The 16,991-nt window shown below is 51.7% G+C and overlaps 2 protein-coding genes across 2 annotated transcripts; one reads left to right on the forward strand and one right to left on the reverse strand.

Moving 5' to 3' along the window:
* Positions 1–847: 847 nt before the first annotated feature.
* TGME49_246080 (NAD dependent epimerase/dehydratase family protein) lies at positions 848–8,008 on the reverse strand. Its single transcript, XM_018780768.1, has 7 exons — positions 6,747–8,008; positions 6,024–6,482; positions 5,346–5,698; positions 4,779–5,011; positions 3,742–3,916; positions 2,986–3,110; positions 848–2,546 (listed from the first exon to the last, which is right to left on the reverse strand). The coding sequence occupies exons 1-7, from the start codon at positions 6,895–6,897 to the stop codon at positions 2,132–2,134; spliced, it is 1,911 nt and encodes a 636-aa protein (XP_018634907.1). The 5' UTR covers positions 6,898–8,008; the 3' UTR covers positions 848–2,131.
* On the forward strand, positions 7,739–16,456 carry TGME49_246090 (hypothetical protein). Its single transcript, XM_018780769.1, has 10 exons — positions 7,739–8,376; positions 8,765–9,319; positions 9,772–9,822; positions 10,407–10,517; positions 10,792–11,090; positions 11,379–11,451; positions 12,040–12,189; positions 12,755–12,864; positions 13,949–14,065; positions 14,603–16,456. The coding sequence occupies exons 2-10, from the start codon at positions 8,908–8,910 to the stop codon at positions 16,130–16,132; spliced, it is 2,853 nt and encodes a 950-aa protein (XP_018634906.1). The 5' UTR covers positions 7,739–8,376; positions 8,765–8,907; the 3' UTR covers positions 16,133–16,456.
* Positions 16,457–16,991: the final 535 nt, after the last annotated feature.

The raw sequence follows: 16,991 nt of genomic DNA on the forward strand, positions 1-16,991 counted from the left end.
TAACACTGAAACATCGATAAACATCAGCTATGCGATGACTGCGTGACCCTCCTGCCGGGAGCAGCCGTGCATCTGTGGCACAAACTGGAAAGTGCCGTCTCGAGTTTAATGGCCCCCGGCAGACGAGAAGTATACTTTGGTACTTGCCTCGAATCTCGCAAACGCATGCAGCAAACGCCGTCGTTAAAAGGGCGTCTGTTTTGTCGAGGTGCCACTCGAGTGGTAGTTCATGCGTCGTAATTCGCGGCACTATTCTTTCTCCCAGCTTCAACAATTGAACAGATCATCATAACAGCATATCCGAAGAAGACAGTGGCTATAGCAAGCAAATGAAGTCTAGCCTCAGTCGTTATCTTATTGGTATTCGCTACCTGTGTGTGTACCCCGAGAAATTAGAACAGAGGTTAACCTTTTCTTTGACGTATTCAGTTCCCTGCTCATTTTCTCTGCAAAAATCGGATTGTCCAGACCGATTCTTTGAAGTTTGTTATGCCACGTACACTGTCAGTGGAGCAAGGGTGTGGTCGGCTGCTGGCGCTTTGCGGCTCCCATCGATCATTCGTTTCCGCGACAAAACGAGGCAGCGACTCGTAGGTCTTTCTGTTGCGTGGCACTTGAGTAGCAGATGACAAAACACACATCCTGAATGGCATCTTCCAGCGGTTACTGCGTGAACGGCGTCTCGGCCGGAGTCCTAAACAGATGCCAAAACGTTCTAGTTCGCTCCCGCACGAACACAACAATCGCCGGGGTAAACCAAAGTGCGAGCTTCGACCGCTATGATTGATTTCCATCTAGTCACTAGGCTTATATCGTTTTTGGACAATCACTTGTTGTAAGCGGAGTGCACATGCCGCCTGAAGTTCAAGTCGTACAGTGGGTTATCTATCGTCCGGTAGGCACATTCGTCGTCGCCACAAGACTATTTGTAGAACTTTTCAAGTGAGTATACGATACGGCGAGCTTGACGCTCCTCAATAAAAAGGCTATAAATAATGCCCGCGAAGCAGTGACAGGCCATCACCCGAATTCTCCCCGTCGGCTTCCAAATTCCCTCGCGGCTTGCTTCATTTCTTTAGTCGCGTCAAAACGGGGACCAGCTAAGTCGGACAAAGCCATGATCTCACCACACGAGTACAAGTATCATTCCCGCATACGTTCAGACACGAAGAGATCCCTAAATGAACATGCTTGCACTGAAAAATGCAAGTACACATAATTCCACAGATCCATCAACCAGTCGTGGGCGCCTGACGCATGACCACACACACAAAGCCTGTATCACTCCTGGGCACTCAAGCCCCCCGAATTCCAGTTTGTCGAGAGCGTTCGTCGTTGAGAAAAGGAGGTGTACCACACACAGAACAGCCCAAATGTGCCAACTGCCTCGACGAAGACAATTCAGCAGCCTGACGGGCGTCTTCGCAAGCGACTGTCCCGAACCACGGAAAGAAAATGGAGGCCCCCCGCCTCCCCACCTCTTTCTCGACTTCCTTCCACCTCAGCCAGTCCGGTCCTCCTCTCTTAACATGTTTCCGTGTCTCCCTTCAGCAAAACTTAGTATACTCGCACCGACTAAAGTCGCGAACGGATCCCTGCACGGGGGCGTAAAGCGTGTTTGCTGAGCTGCCAAGACACTCGGGGGTTCATCCGCTGTACACCTATTTGCCTATTTGCACAAACAGTTTCATTCTTCCACATGTCTAGTTATACGCTGTGTCTGTACTCCCAGTTACAACCGACGTGAGCAGTTGCCTCCACAGAACTGTCTGCCTCTGCAGTTCGCCGTTCTCATCAGAATCACTTTCATTCCTGTAGCACACAAGATGCGTTTTTCGTGATTTTCCGGCAGTCTTCTTGCCCTCTCATCACTTCCACCTTCGACTCCTTTGTCTGTTCGCCGCTTCTCTCCATTTTCTTCTCGCGTGCTCCGTGTTTTCTCTATTCCAAGTTGCTCTCTTGCTTGCCTCCGCCTGCACACCCTCTTGTCATTGCGAGGTCATTCGCCCCCCACTCCCTTCCGGCGCTCTTCTGAAACGCTTTTCTCATTTTTTCCTCTGCTCTGCTGTTTCCAGTGTGCAGCGTCTGCTGCTTTCTCTTTTTCGACCTTCTCGCGAGCGTGCTTGCGCGTCTACGCAGCTGCAGCTCTTCCTTTTGCGTCTCCAGCTTCTTCATCGCGTTCCTCCCGAGGCTGGAGCGACGGGTCCACCGTCTTCGATGACTGGCGCCTCTTGAGCAGCAGTTCGTGTCTCTTTTCTTCCTGCTTTCTGTCTTGCTCTCGCATCTGCTCCGCCAATTCCAGCTGCTGCGTTGTCAACCTGTCTAAAGCTGCGACTCTCTCCTCTTCAGTGTGCTCGTTTTCACCTTCCCCTCCCTCCTTCGCCTCGTTTGCTCTCGTTTTCCTGCTTTTCTGGTCCTCCAAACTCCACAGGAGGGCTTCAGCGACAGACGGATGGTCGAACGCAAAGTCCGCCTCACTCAGACGCCCCGGCGCCGCCCGCTGGCCACCTAAGAGCACCTCGTCCGCTAGCTGGCCTAAGACCATTCTGAGGAAAAGAAGGCGACACAGATGCAGGCCGCAGTCAGAAGAAGACGCCGAAGAAGCGAGGTACCCAGGAAGAACAGGCAGAGACAGAAAAGGGACGCGAACTGGGGGAGAACGCGTAGTCCAGAAGGAACAGCCAGCACAGGAACTACGGGAGCGTGGAGCGCGAAACTCTCAAAGCACTTCAAAAGAGAAGCAGAGAGAAGCTGGAAAGAGAGCGAACAGCCGCACCAAAAAAAGCAGAGAACTGAAGGTGGAAAACGTTTCTTGAAGTGACGAAAAGCGAGGAGCGATAGAAGTCGGAAAATGTACTCCGAAGCTGAGAAAGGGCGTAACACGAGAGAGCAGCAGAGATCCATAAAACACTTGATGCATTCGAAACGCCTCGAGTGAAAGAAACAGAACAGCTTCAGTGAAGGTAAAACGCTCTCTCTGCTCACCGAAGGAGCCACGCTGGAACAGGCATTGTGAAGGTAAACCACGCTCTGGGATGCAGAACCTTATGGAACTCTGCAGCGAAATCTTCGTTCCGCATAGGAGCAGGAGCACAGACGTTTACAGGGCCCTGAGAACAGAAAGTAGAAAGAAGGAAACATACGCCCAGAAAAGCAGAGAACGTGGAAACGACACACTGATAGGCACCACAGTGATCCGAGGCAGATGATGATCCAGGAGGACGAGAACTGGGCCTCTGGAACATCAAAAACATCGAAACACGCAGACTCCAAGACGGCAAACAGTCAAAAGAGACCAGCTCTTCCATGTCGTCTGTGTGTTTCCTTTCCCTCTCGTTTTTGTCGACCCACTTTTTCCGCGACTGCCCTTCCCGGGGCTTCCGCGTCCTCCTGTTGTTCCCCTTCACTTCCCTTTCCCCCCACTCCTGCCGCTTCTCGGCGGCTTCTTCTCCCGCCAGTCGTCCAGCGACGCGTCTACAGCAGAGAGTCCGGTAGCCCCCATGATCATGACATGCAGATACGTAGAGACACTTATACGCTTTGCTCTCTCTCTCTCTGTGTGCAGAGACTGGAAGGTTTGGAGATGCAGCGAAGCGCGTTGTCTCGGATGCGGATCGTCTGTGGCCTTCCACTGCGTCGACAGAGTCCGAGCAGGCGTTTAGACAAGTCGAGAAACTTCCTCGCTCCCCAGAGACGCCGACACATACAGACACACACACACACACGAGCCTGAAACTTCACCTGAATCTCCGCTTGTTCCTTCTCGAGGAGAAACACCACTGCCCTCGCGGCGTCGCGGAGAGACACCCAGGACATCCACTGCCGGCCGTCGCCGAGGCGAGCCCCGAAACGCATTTTGTACAGAGGCAGAAGTCGCGGCAACATCCCGCCGCGAGTTGAGAGCATCACTCCAAATCTGCGAAGAAAGCAGCCAGGCAATCGCCTCTTACAGAGGAATTCAAGCGACAGATTGAATGAACACAGACCCACTTTCTGGCTGCACACAGACAAACAAAAACGCATATGCACTGGCTTCGTCATCGAAGCCTAAGCTCCCCCAGCTTCACAAATGCTAAGACTCCGCACCCTTCGCCTTCTTAGAGCAGTTCAACGGAGTGCAGCGTTCAGCACGAACACAAAACCTGAGTTTCTCTGGACTCCTGCCGCCCCTCGTATTAACAGCGAGAGACATCGACTGCTCAGGTGCGAAGGCTTCGATCCGCGCCATCGTCCCGACAGTAGTCCTCTCTCTGAGACATGATGAGTTACAAAAACGTCTTCTGCGGAGGAACCGTACTAGTTCGACTGCGGCTGCAATCTTGAAAATCTCTGTTTACTGAGTCCAAATAAAAGTCGCATCTACACAGAGAGAGATACAAAAGTCAAATACAGATACAGACAGACAATCCTATATACACGCAAACACATATGCACATATATATATTTATATATATTTATATATACATAGGTATGTGTGTGTGTGCTAACATGTGAACGAAGCACCTTTTGCTTGAGACTTGGGAGAGAGGTGTAAAGACTTTTCGCGTCCGGAGAGTCCCGGAATTTTCGGGCATCTCTGCAGAATCGACAAATAAGAGTATGTTTTAAACTGCAGAAGGGCCGCCGTTCGCATCGTGGCTTTGCAGAGGCAATCTGCGTCGCAGCAAAAAGCGCGCGAGCAGTGGAACTGCGCTCTCTCCGGTCGATCCACGCGGATCTCAACGCCTGTGTTTGCACGCAAATGCTTGCCAAAACGTTTAGCTGGAAAGTCGCATTACCTCAGGAAGACGACCCGGCAGTTGAGGGCGCCGTTGCCAGCGAGATCCTGCTCAAGTTGTTCCGGCAAGTCCGACTCCGGAGAAACGAATTTTTCGAAGACACTCGACTGGCGCGAAGCAGCCTTCGCCGCCTCCTGCTCGAGGCGTACAGACACCTCAGAGATGAACGTCGTTCCAGCTGCCGTCTCGTCGTCACAGATTTCGTCTCCGTGGTCGATGCCGTACACCCCAACCTTCATACCAGCCACAAGCCACAGAGACATTTGCGCATATATATATATATATATATATATATATGCATGTGCATTTGTGGAGATATACACACGGAAATGTTTTTTCACTTTTTTTTTACTTCCGATTCCGGTTCCCTCTTTGTGAGATCGGCGCGTGCGAACCCGGCCGCGTGTCGCGCATGCACTCCTTTTGTTTGCTGTTCCTCCTTAGGAGTTGGACTCTGCCTCTGCTTTCCTGCGTGCCGCAGGTCCTCGAGCTGTCCGCCTGACTCTGAAGCGATGCTACGTGGGCACTGTCTCTCCACCTTGTTTACGCACTGGGTCGGTTTCTCACTCCTGAGGCGACGAAAAACGTCTTTGGGGGCCGTTCGAGACGCTTGAAGGTGTCGACCAGAAGCCGGATGCTGTTGACGCGACTGTCCATGATTTCTTTCTTTTTCGCGTCTGTCCACGCGCCGAGGGAACGAAGCCACTCCTCGCCACTGAGGAATGATCGAAGCTTCTGTCCACCCCACCCTCCTGAGAAGTCCCTCGTCGGGACCTCGTCGTCTGGGCCTGTCTCCGCTCCTTGGCCTTCAACGCCAGACACGGCCTCCGAACTTTGCGCGCCTCCTCGCGAGGAGGCCAGTGACGCGCGGTCAGGCGCCAACTCGCCTGCAACTTCTCCCTTCTCCGCTAAAGGCTCTCCTACAGGGGAAGCGAAAAACGAAAGTCACGCGAGTCTACCGACAGAGGCATCGCCGCAAATGCAGAAAATTTGTCGGGCGCATGAACGTCTCTCTCTGCGTTTGGGTCAACAGCTCGTGGTCACGGGAGACGACGTGGACAAAGGTATACAGCGTCATCAACTCATAATTCGTGAATATTAAAAACGAAAAAGCATGCAACTCGTCACGCATTCCAGGACACACATACACATATACAAGTATACATATAAAAGTATATATATATATATATACGTATGTTTATACATGAGTGAGTATGTATGCGGATGATGTGATGTCTGGCGCACCCGCTAAGTGGATGACGGCGTCGACACCTTCGAGTTTCTCTGCTTCGATCCATTGATTGGGGATATCCCATAGAATCTCGTCCTCCTCTGTGTTGTTTTTCGCTGTATGGTCTGCTTCTGAAGCTGCCTGCCGATCTGCCGTCGCCCCGCGTGTCTCTTCAGCAGACGGGTCTGCCGGGACCTGCGCGTCTTGTAGCTCTGAGGGCGACTTCGCGTCTCGTCGCAGCGTTTCCTCAGACGAGGAGCTCTCTGCGGAGTCCTCGGCTTTTTCTGCGGCGTCCACAAAAGATGCAGACGGAAGAAACGCAGGACGAGGGGGCAGCGGAGACTCGCCGGGAGCCGTGCTGCTCTTCGTCCTCGACCGCGAGAACGACATACCCTGCGACGAACGCCGTTTTCCCCTCGTACGCACCAGCCGCCGGCACCGCACTGGACGGCCGTCGATCTTCACGTTGCCATCTGGAGGCGGAACGCCACAGAAAAAACTCTGGACAGACATGCGGAGTTTCTGCAGTCCGATCCGAAGCGCCGGCGGCGGCTAGTGTTTCTTCCACTTCCCGTTTCCGAGGAACGCGACTGTCAGTGGCTTCGCTGAAATATCGGTTTCTAGGTGCCAGATGAGATGCGCAAACGCTTGGTGGGAACGGTTTTCTTTTCGTTAGCAACTGTTCCAAACACGGCGCCTGAACGCGTCGGTCGGGCCGAGAAACAGTGCATACCTACCTCGGAACATGTCGATGAGAAAGCCGCCCAGCATGCCATGGGATCCGCTGATGACAACTGTAAAATATTCATTTTCCCCGTCACTCCCGTCGCGGAAAAGCGGCTTCGCAGGGGAAAACAAGTTCGAAGCTGCCTTGACGAGAGCCGCCATCGGGCTCGCGTGTCCAGGCACAAGAGGAAGGCGGCGTCTCGGTTTGGCGCAGATTAGACGGCGAGAAAGAAAAGCGAATGGCAGTTGGCAAGCACTCTTTTTCAGTCGCGTTCGGCTCCTGAAAAAAGCACTCTCTGCGTGGCCGGCGTTCGCCAGGCTTTTTTGTAGTACACAAGAGGAAACAGCCTCGACAGGTAGCCGCGCGAACGCGCAGCTAGACCGGCAGTGGTGACGTTTCCCTTTTGGCGGGTCCGCTTGGCGGGGAACTCAATTGCATGAACTCGGCAAAGACATGCGGGTCGTGGAAAGTCATGTGGAAGAGGCAGAGTTGCGAAAAACTCAAGTTCAGCCTTCGTTCCGGTGTGCGTCACAGGCTCAGGCGAAAAACATCCCGTGCCTGCGCCGCCCAGCTGCCGGCTGCGGCGGGGAGAATCGCATGAGTTTTCTCCAGTTCTTGCAGGCAAGAGCGCATTTTGACTTTCAGCAGGTTCGCTGAAGCAGAACGCGTGACCGAAGGTAAGGGAAGACTCTCGGAAACTCGAAATACGTTCGAGTTCGTCTACCTCGACTGGAGCGCTAGCAGGGAGGCGCAGCTTCCGGGCGGCTGTGTGTCCTGTGCGAATGACTCAGCACGGGGGGCAGAGCCAGGACCAGCGTCGAGTGAGCTCCCTCGTTCTTCGAGCGCCGCCTTGCCTCGAGTCAGTTTCTTTTTCCCCTCGCTTTTCCCCGAGAACCGGCGCGTGTCTGACGGCCAACGCCTCTGCCTCTCGCCACATGTTGCGGGGGAGATTTTCCAGGAGGCCGCGCGGGCGAGATCCGTCCGCCGGTCGTTGTGTGCACCCGCCAAGTCGCCGTTGCTTGGAACACCCGCAGAATCGCCGTTTCTCCCCTTCGAAAAATCTTCACTTGCCCTTCCTCTGCAAATGAACTGGGACCCAGACGCGCATGTTTTTCGAGCTCTCCAGTTAAACGAGCGAACACACTGATTGCTTTCAACGTTCTTCGCCGTGCTGACGAAAAACAGAGTGGCAGAGGCTGTCGCGACATGCGCGCGAACGACGCTCTCTCTGCTGAAAACGTTGTTTGAACGCCAGGGGCGACGCGACACTGGGAGTCCTCTGGAGAGTGGACGTTTTGACAGAGTGGCGACTAAGTCGAGAACTCTTGCCAAGTGAAGTCATCGAGAGTTCGAGGTCTTTCTCTCAACTTGCTCTTTCACGGGGAAGAACAAGTCGGGGTCGAGTCTCCTTCTTCTCCAGCTGCGACAGCGTCCGTCGTCTAGATAGAGTCCTCGAGAGAGAGTTGGAGTGTCGCGTCGGCACACGAGGCAGACGAGACAAGCCGCAGAGCATCAGCTTTTGCGTCCATACCTTTTTCGCGTTTTTCCTGAACAAAACGCGTCTGAGCGTTCGCCGCATGTCGGCGTGTGTCTGGACTTCCTCAATTTGTCCGTCTCTCACACTGGGCCAACCAGCTGAGGTAAAGGATCAGGGAACGGGAGAGCGGACACCGGAGAGACCCTCGAAGTCGAGAGACAGCGATGTTTTTTCGGAGAAGAGCATGTCGTCTTCTGTCTGTCTCCGGAAAACGAAAGGGTGTGCGTTTCTCTGAGGACGCTTTGCTGCTTTTTGTCGCATGTCCCGCTCCCCGTAAAACTCGGCTTTTTTTTCTCTCTCTCTCGTCTCCTCTCTCTCGCACTGTATTTCGGTCTCCTCTCTCTCGCACTGTATTGGCACGTCGGTTTCTCTCCTTCCACCGTCTTCTTTGCTCTCCGCTTCAGAACCATTCACCACCTTCTTGTCTCGCCATTTCGAATTATTCTTCCGGCCGTCCTCCCTCTCGTTGTCAACCTGTTTCGCCTCTTCAGCAGTCTCTCAAGTGCTACTGCAGTGCCTGCGCGTCTCCTCTCCGCCTTGCCTTCTTCTGCACGAAGGGAGACTCCAAACGCTTCTCCCTGCTCACCTTCGTCAGCTGGCTTCTGCCTTCTGCGCTCTCCGCTTCACCCTCGCAATGGAGGACCGTACCGGGGAGGCGTCTCGCGTCACACCCCAGGACGCGTCGTTCGAGGCAGATGAAGAAGGCGGCAAGGCCGACACAGGCAACGCCAGCGAAGCGCGCAGGACAGAGGAACAGAAGGCGGAAGGCGATAGCGAAGAAGAGAGCACTCGCGGCGGCCACAAAGCCGTCGAGACACCCCACACTTCTCCAGTTCAGTCTGCGGGAGAGAAGCCGCGCGCAGAAGAGGCGACGGGAACTCAAGAATGCGAAAAACAGAGAGAGACAGAGGAGCAGAACAGAGACAATCCCCCGCCAGAGGAAGAAGAGAAACCCACTATGTACCGCCTGAGAGTACGGTGTGCCCCCTTCAATCCGATCGTTGAAATCGCCGCAAATAAAACTTTCCAGGACTTGTTAAAAGCTGGTGAGCAGAGACAAAACGGTCATCTTCGACTTGACCAGTCTGTTCGTTCCTCTCCGTTTCGTCTCTTTCCTGTCTTTCAGACTCTTGGCATTTGCCGTCGCTCTTCTTCCAGGTCGACGAATGTGTTTTCTGCTTCTCTCCTCACTTCCGTGGTTTTCTCTTTTGTTTGTTTCCCAGTTCCTTCCATGGCTTTTTCATCTGTCTCCTGTTCTCCCGTCCTGCCCTTCCTCTGTCTCTCCTCTTTCTCTTCTCTTTCTCTCCTCTTTCAGCTCTTTCTTCTCTCTCTCCCTCATATCTTCCACTTTCTCGCCTAACTCCTCCTCCTCCAGCTTCGCGCTTGTCCTTCTGTTCTCCTCCATCGTGCCTCCGACGTCTGCGTCGACTCGCGGCCTGCCGTTCTCCTCCACATCTTTTGTGTCTCCTCCCCCCTTCTCGGCTCTTCTGCCTCGCAGTGGCGCAATCGACTCAACTCCCGCACCTGGAGGACCCCGGCAAATTCAGCTGTAGGCCGACGTAGGGAAGTCGACGGAGCGAAGCAAAGTGCAAGGAGAGAAACTGCGAACGGCGCAGAGAGGGTGGACAACAGAGACACAGAAGAAGAGGAAGAGAGAAGAAGAGGAAAAGAGAAGAAAAGGGAAAGACAGGAGAGGATGAACAAACAGAGAAGAAGAAGCAAGGAAGAGTGCGCATCTGAACACGAGAAGAAAGTGATCTGCGTTCGCGGTACTTTTCTTTCGACATCGACTGCTCTTCTTATTCTCGAAAAACAGTTCTCTCTGCGTGCGGCGTTCCTATCGGCGCTGGTGCCTTTGTCTTGTATATCGAGCTTTTCCTTTCGCGTTTTCCTTTTTCGCCGGATGTCTCTCAGCCTGCCAGATTCATCTTGAGTTCCACGTTGTGTGTTTCTGCGTCTCTGCGGTTCGCCGTCGCAGCGTTTCTTCTCTGCTTTCTCTTCACTTCCTTCTCTGTGTTCTTCCTCTTCGTCCACTTTTTCTTTTTTTTGTACTTGCTTCGCTCTTTCTTCCTTTCCTTCCTTTTCCCCTCTTCATTTCCTGTGCGTTTTCGAGTTTTCCTTCCTCTCTCCCAGTGCTTGCGGGGTTTCCACCGAAGCGTCTGGAAGTCCCGCATGACACGCAGATCTCCTCGTTTCTTCAGGACGGCGAAGCGCTGACTCCAGAGAGACGGAGGACCTCCCAAGGTGAGAGAGATGAGGGAAAAGAAGCGGAAACAGAAAAGGCAAGTCAGAGGCTGGAGAAAAGGAAAGAGGAAGGTGGCGCGAGACGAAAGAGAGGACGAAGGATAGAAAAGAGGACGAGAACGGATCTGCCCACAAGAGACGCGAACAAAGTAAAAAACGGCTAAGACAGGGCGCATGGTTTCGTCCACATTCGGCTTTCCCCCTGGGGACGACAGCTGCGTACAGCTTCTGAGAACGAGTCTCCCTTCTCGTTTCGCCTGATTTCGTCGTGCAGACGAAGCCATCATTTGCTCGTCTTCGTCTCCTATCAGTCGACGCGAAGGCCGAGGACTGACGCCAAAATCTCCCGGCAGAAACGCGGTTCCTCGACCCAACTCAAACATTCATACTCTCTCTTCTTCCTCCTCCTCTTCGCCGTCCTCGTCGGTTTTTCTTGACGGGAGAAAAGAGACAGCTTCCACTTCGCGGACGGCGGCGGGTCAATGGAGACGCGGGAGAGAAGCGAAGAAAGGAACTGTTTTTTCTCTCGGCAGCAGCGAAGAGGAAGTCGCGGAAAACCTCGTTCGCCTTTTTGTAAGCATCATGGAAGTCTCTGTTCCACTCTACGAAGTCTCAGATTTTCTCGAAACCTGTCCTCTCCTCGCCGTCGCATGACTCATTGGTTGTCTCTCTCTCTCGCGTTCTCCTCTTGCGCTACGGCTGCGCCTCTTCGATTCGCGGTGTGCCGTTCGCTTCTGCTCGATATCTCGTGAGATTTCTATCGGGCTGTTTCGTGCGTTCTCGTCTCGATGAGCGCCTGCTCCCGTGGTGTCCGGCGTCATCATCCGTCTCTTCGTGTCTTGTTTTTCGCGCCCGCGACAGACCGACAAGACGAATTCTGCGGCAGAGAAAGGACTGAAGAAAGCCTTCTCTCTCGCTCTGCACCAGCGCTACGGTAAGGGAGTTCGTGTTCAGGAGTTGTCCTGAAAGCTTTTGATGCGACGCTCTGGTCCTCTCCCCCTTCCTGTGTTTGTATCGTGGCGGTTTTTTTATCCTGACTCCAGTCCCTCTGATTCAACTGCTTCGCCTCATCTGTCTCCGCACTTGTTCTTCGACCTCTCTTTCTCTATCTCTCTTCTCGTCCTCTCTCGCCTTTTCTCTTGATATCCATCTCTCTTCTCCCGTTCTCTCTTTTCTTTCCACTCTTCTCTCCTCCATCTTTATCTGTCTCCTGCTCTCTCTATTTCTCGGTCTCCCTGTACTTCTCTCCGTTGTCTGTGTCTCTCTTTATTCATGTCTCTTTCTCTCTCTGTTTCTCTGTCTCTGTCTGCTTCTCCCCGTTGTCTCGAGCTCTCTTCTCTCTTTCTCTTGTTCTCCCGTTGGCTGTGCCTGTTTCGTCCTCCTTGGATTTTCCTGCGTCGCGCGTCTCCTTTGAATGTTCTTCCCACGTGCGTTTTTGCATGTTTTTTCTTTTTCTTGTTTTCCCTGTTTTTTCTTTTTTCTTGATCTCTCTGTGCTTTTGCGCCTGCCTCTGAAACCGCAGCGGAGACGACGGCGGACGAGCGCTGGGGAGCTGTCCAGGGCCGGCGATTCACCATCAAAGAGGGGCATCCGCAACCGGGGAAGTTCACGGTCAACTTTTTTGCGCCTGTCTCCGGACGAGTGGATACAGAGAGAACAGAAGAATACACAGGTGTGCGGAGAGCCGAGCTTTTCGGAAAATGCAAAACACTGGAAGTGCCACTGCACAGAACGCGTCCGAAAACCGAAACTTTGAGCCTGCAAGTGCATGCGTCGAACGGTGTGCATACACCTACAACCTTCTTTTCTGTCCTTCTTGGGTCCGTGTGCACCGTATGGTTATCTGATGCGCATTAGATTATATACGTAGACATTTGCGTTGTAGGGGAACAAGGAGATGCAGACGCGAGCACTCTGTCTGTGTGTCGACGTTGCGCGTTGAGGATGGGCAGCATGCAGATCATCTGTGGCGTTTCGCTTTCCAGTCTGTAACAGCGCTGAGGGTCGCCCATTAAACTGGGGAAGAGCGAGAGTCCGGTTTCTTCCCTACGAGAGAGAGAAGAAAGGTTTCGGGTGAGCCGGGAATCGACAAAGATGTCCAGCACATGGTGCCGCGCGTTAACAAGAACTGCGTCGTCCTACATTGGTGGCTTCGTCGAACTGTTCTCATCTTCTATTGTTCAGTCGAGGATCAGGATCTCGGAGTCGAGTGTCTGAAGTTTTTCTGCTGTCCGCAGCTCTTCCCAAGAACCTCGTCCTTCTTGTTCTCTCGCAAGTCTGGCAAAGTGCAGAAGACGTAGATCGACACAACCTGCGTCCGTACTACATGGCGCATGCACAACCCATGGTACGCAGTGTCTGGCGACTTCTACGTCGATGGACTCTACCTTGTCTCGGAGCGTGGACACTGCGATGTGTGGCCGCCCCGGTTTGCGTCTTCGTTTTTCTCTGTTTGCCGATTCCAACAGTCCATGTGCTTCAAATCTCTTCTCGTTCGCAGTCAACGACATGACAGGCGCCAAGAGCTGCTTCACCATCTGTTTGTTTCCTGTGCTAGAGACATACATGTGTATGGAACGCCGACGGAAGTGACGTGTAAATCCAGCGGTGTCTTCTCTCTCTGTGAGGGGAGGGGGGAGAGAAGGGTGAGGAAGGAGGCCCAGGCACACCTGAAAAAATGTGGATATGTGCATCTCTGTGTCCAGAACGCATATTGATGCGTGGGCATATATATGTATATATATATATATATAAGTATATATATATATAAGTATATATATATATATATAAGTAAATATATATATATATAAGTATATATATATATAAGTATATATATATATATATAAGTATATATATATATATATAAGTATATATATATATATAAGTATATATATATATATATAAGTATATATATATATATATATATAAGTATATATATATATATATATAAGTAAATATATATATATATATAAGTATATATATATATATAAGTATATATATATATATATAAGTATATATATATATAAGTATATATATATATATATATAAGTAAATATATATATATATAAGTATATATATATATATAAGTATATATATATATATATAAGTATATATATATATATAAGTATATATATATATATATATAAGTATATATATATATAAGTATATATATATATATATATAAGTATATATATATATATATAAGTATATATATATATATATATATATGTGGGTCTCTATCTGTCGCACCGTGTGTGTTAGTGCATATTTGTATATGCATTTTTACATCTAAATGCATTCCTACATATATATATATATATATATATATTATGCGATGTTTATATATGGATGTACGTGTGTCCGTAGTGATAGGAGGGTAATCCTTCTCGGATTTCTTGGCGCAACGATATATTACCTTTGCACTTTTCCAGATGTTCTGGAACATCGTCCGGCACTTTGATGGAGACTTCGGCGCCTGCCTTCGACAAGTTCTCCCTGCAGCCGCCGTCCAGGAGCTTCTGGACAGAAAACGGGAGTTGTCAGAGAAGGTGGGTCTGCAGATCAGAGCGAAAAAAACGAAGCACAGGAGAAGAAAGCGAAGTCAAAGGGAAAAGTCAGGTAGAAAGAAGGAAAGGCGAAAGACAACAGAGGAGAATGAAAGCAGAGCATAGCAGAGAGACAGAAACGTAGAGAGGAAACGAAGGAGGACGGACGCAAAACCGAGCAATCGCCGAAGACAAGGCATTGCAAGAAACAATCGACTCCACGCGGGAGACGCTGGAGCAGAGAAAGCAAGAGAAGAGAGAGACGACCGAGGGGGGAGGCAGAGGACGAAAAGAGACGACAGAAAGAAATTCTTTAAACCGTGATTCCTTTCTGAAGCAGGCAAAGGAGACAGGGGAAGCCTTGAAGAGTTTTGTAAGAGAGTGTTTTTCGATCACGCTCATCTGCTCATTTGCAGAGAATGGCCAACAGGGAAGAGACAGGCATACCTCTTTGTGTGAAAGAAAAATAGGAAATGCGCGTTAAAACACAGACGAAGTTGTTTGTCGTGTCCTGTGACCTAACTTGTTTCTGAAAAATAGGCGAAGGAAAATAAACGACAAGCAGAAGACGCTGCCCGAATGCGGGAGGAGAAGCGCCTGCTCCGAGCACAGCAAAACGTTGCCCGCGCGTTGCGCACCAATGCGAGGGTCCAGAGGGGAGACGCTCACGGAGGCACCCCACAGTCGGAGACAGTCTCTTCGTCTGCAGAGGCAGTGTCCCCGAGAGGCGAGGGCAAGGAGACCGGCCTGGGACGAGAAGAAGGGAGCCAGCAGGACGCAGGCGCATGCGATGAAGACGTTGGAAAGAAGGGAGAGAGAAGCGCAAGGAGAGAATCAGCGGAGAGGAGAACGAGCGCACCACCTGAGTTCATCCAAGTGGGAGAAAGCTCAGAAGGAGCGACAGAGCATGCAGAGTCTTCGTCGCTTGAAGGAAGGAGGGGAGAGCAGGAGGATGCAGAAAGGGAGGGAAACGACCGAAGCCTGCAATGCGAAGAGCGCAGCGAGGCAGTGGAAGGGAAAGAGGAAACGAGAGGTGGAAAACGCATGCAGAGAGGAAATGAAAAGGTTTTTGCGAGGCACAGCGACGACGCAGGCGGGAGCCCGCAGAACAGGGCGACAGGCCCCAAGGATCGAAGGCGCAAGAGATTCGAAGAAGCGGAAGGAGACAGAGAGCATGCCGGGGGGCAGGAGACAGAGGCGAGGCGTCAGAGACAGCGACTTGATACTCAGAAAAATGGGGATGTTCAAGAGCCAGAGAAAGACTACCACGTTCCCTGTTCGAGGGCGAAGTCAGGCCCAGAGGGCTGTGGCGATTCGGCAGTCTCCCTACGCGCCGCAGCCTCGTCTTCCCGACGAAACGGAGACAGACCCTCAGAGTGTTCTGCACTCCCTCAGGATCTGTCGTCGTCACAGAACTCTCAAGCGAAGGACGAGAGCGAGAAGGAAGAGAATGCGAAGACAACGCAGCTCACAGGTGATGTATCGACGAGCGCGAAGGACGAGAGGCCAACAGAAGAGCTGACGGAGAAGAGAAGGAGACGTGGAGAGAGTGGTGGTGGAAGGAGGAAGGAACCAGCTTTGCCTTTCCCCGAGATGCTTCTTTCCTGGGCGGGGCGAGAGGAAGGAGAAGATGAAGACTACGAAGCAGACAGTGCAGAAGAGGAAGAAGAAGAGACGGAGAGAAAACCAAGAAACAAGGCGCGGGCAAAGACGAAGGCTGCAAACAAGAAACCGCGAACAACGGTCACAAAGAACAAAGAGGAGGCCAAGGATAAACTGCACGAGGGAGCATGCAATCAACACCACGCAGATCCACCCTTGCAGACACGCGTGGATTCTTCTTCTCTTCCTGCTTCTTCTCTTCCTGCTTCTTCAGTCTCAGGAGAAACGAGGAAGCGAGGCGCACCGACGTCTCGAGGAAGGCGGCGAGGAGGCAAGGACACACCTGAGTCAGAAAAAGTTCGGAACGAGCAGCAACAGAGCGCCGAAGAAAGGCGGAGAAATTTGGCAGCTGCTGCAGAGGCACGAGCGGCGCGGCAGGCGGTCCTTCCAGCAGAAGAGCGGGGGTAGCGAGGAGGCGAAGAGAGGAAGAGAGAGCAGAGACAGGAGAAAATAAGGTCTACTGCGCACAGCGAGGAGAGCCGAGAGAGGAACGGACCTGTAGAGGGCGAGAAGGAGAACGAGGAGGTGTCAGACTTGTGTGCTGTCGTTTTTCTCAAGTGCTGGGCCTCTTGTGAAGCCTGCAGTCACGGTCCGCTGTTTCGCGCGTTCCGAGAACACCAAGAAGAATCGCAACGAAGCGCCGTCAGACTCAAATGCGTTCTTCCAAATAAGAAAACTCTCTGATCCAGGCCCGGGAAGCTTCCTCGCAAGAACTGAGCACCACGATTTCTGCCGCTCAAGCAACGAGGAACTCTCGTAGATGGATGACAAGCAGACACATGGACATACACAGAGATGCACGAAGATAGATCTGTGATGTAGAGATTTAGGAAGATGGTTACATATATATATATATATATATATATATATGTATACATATATATGCACACAAATATGTTATGTATGTGTAGGAAGATGTATATGTACCGGTGTACATATATAACGATGTTTGCGTAGGCGAGTTTGATTGACTGGTGACATCGAAGGCAGATGCATACAAGGAATCCAGCTTTGTCGAGTATAGAGGCACACAGGGAGAGACTCTAAGGAGCGAGGAGACAGGCCAGTAGAATTTGGTAGAGAAGGAAGCGTGTGTATGAATTTTTGGGGAGGGCGGCAACGAGCTGAAGCGAAGGAGAGAAGCGGCGAAGCGAATCAATAAATATACTAAAAGTGCACATCTGTTGGAAACAGCTTTCGCTTCGTCGTCAGCTTCTCTGCGAGGACTGTGTGTGCTTTGGACCTCTGTCTCCCGCTCCTCTAAAGC

The sequence above is a fragment of the Toxoplasma gondii genome, chromosome XII (genome assembly GCF_000006565.2).
Source record: "Toxoplasma gondii ME49 chromosome XII, whole genome shotgun sequence".
NCBI lineage: Eukaryota > Apicomplexa > Conoidasida > Eucoccidiorida > Sarcocystidae > Toxoplasma > Toxoplasma gondii.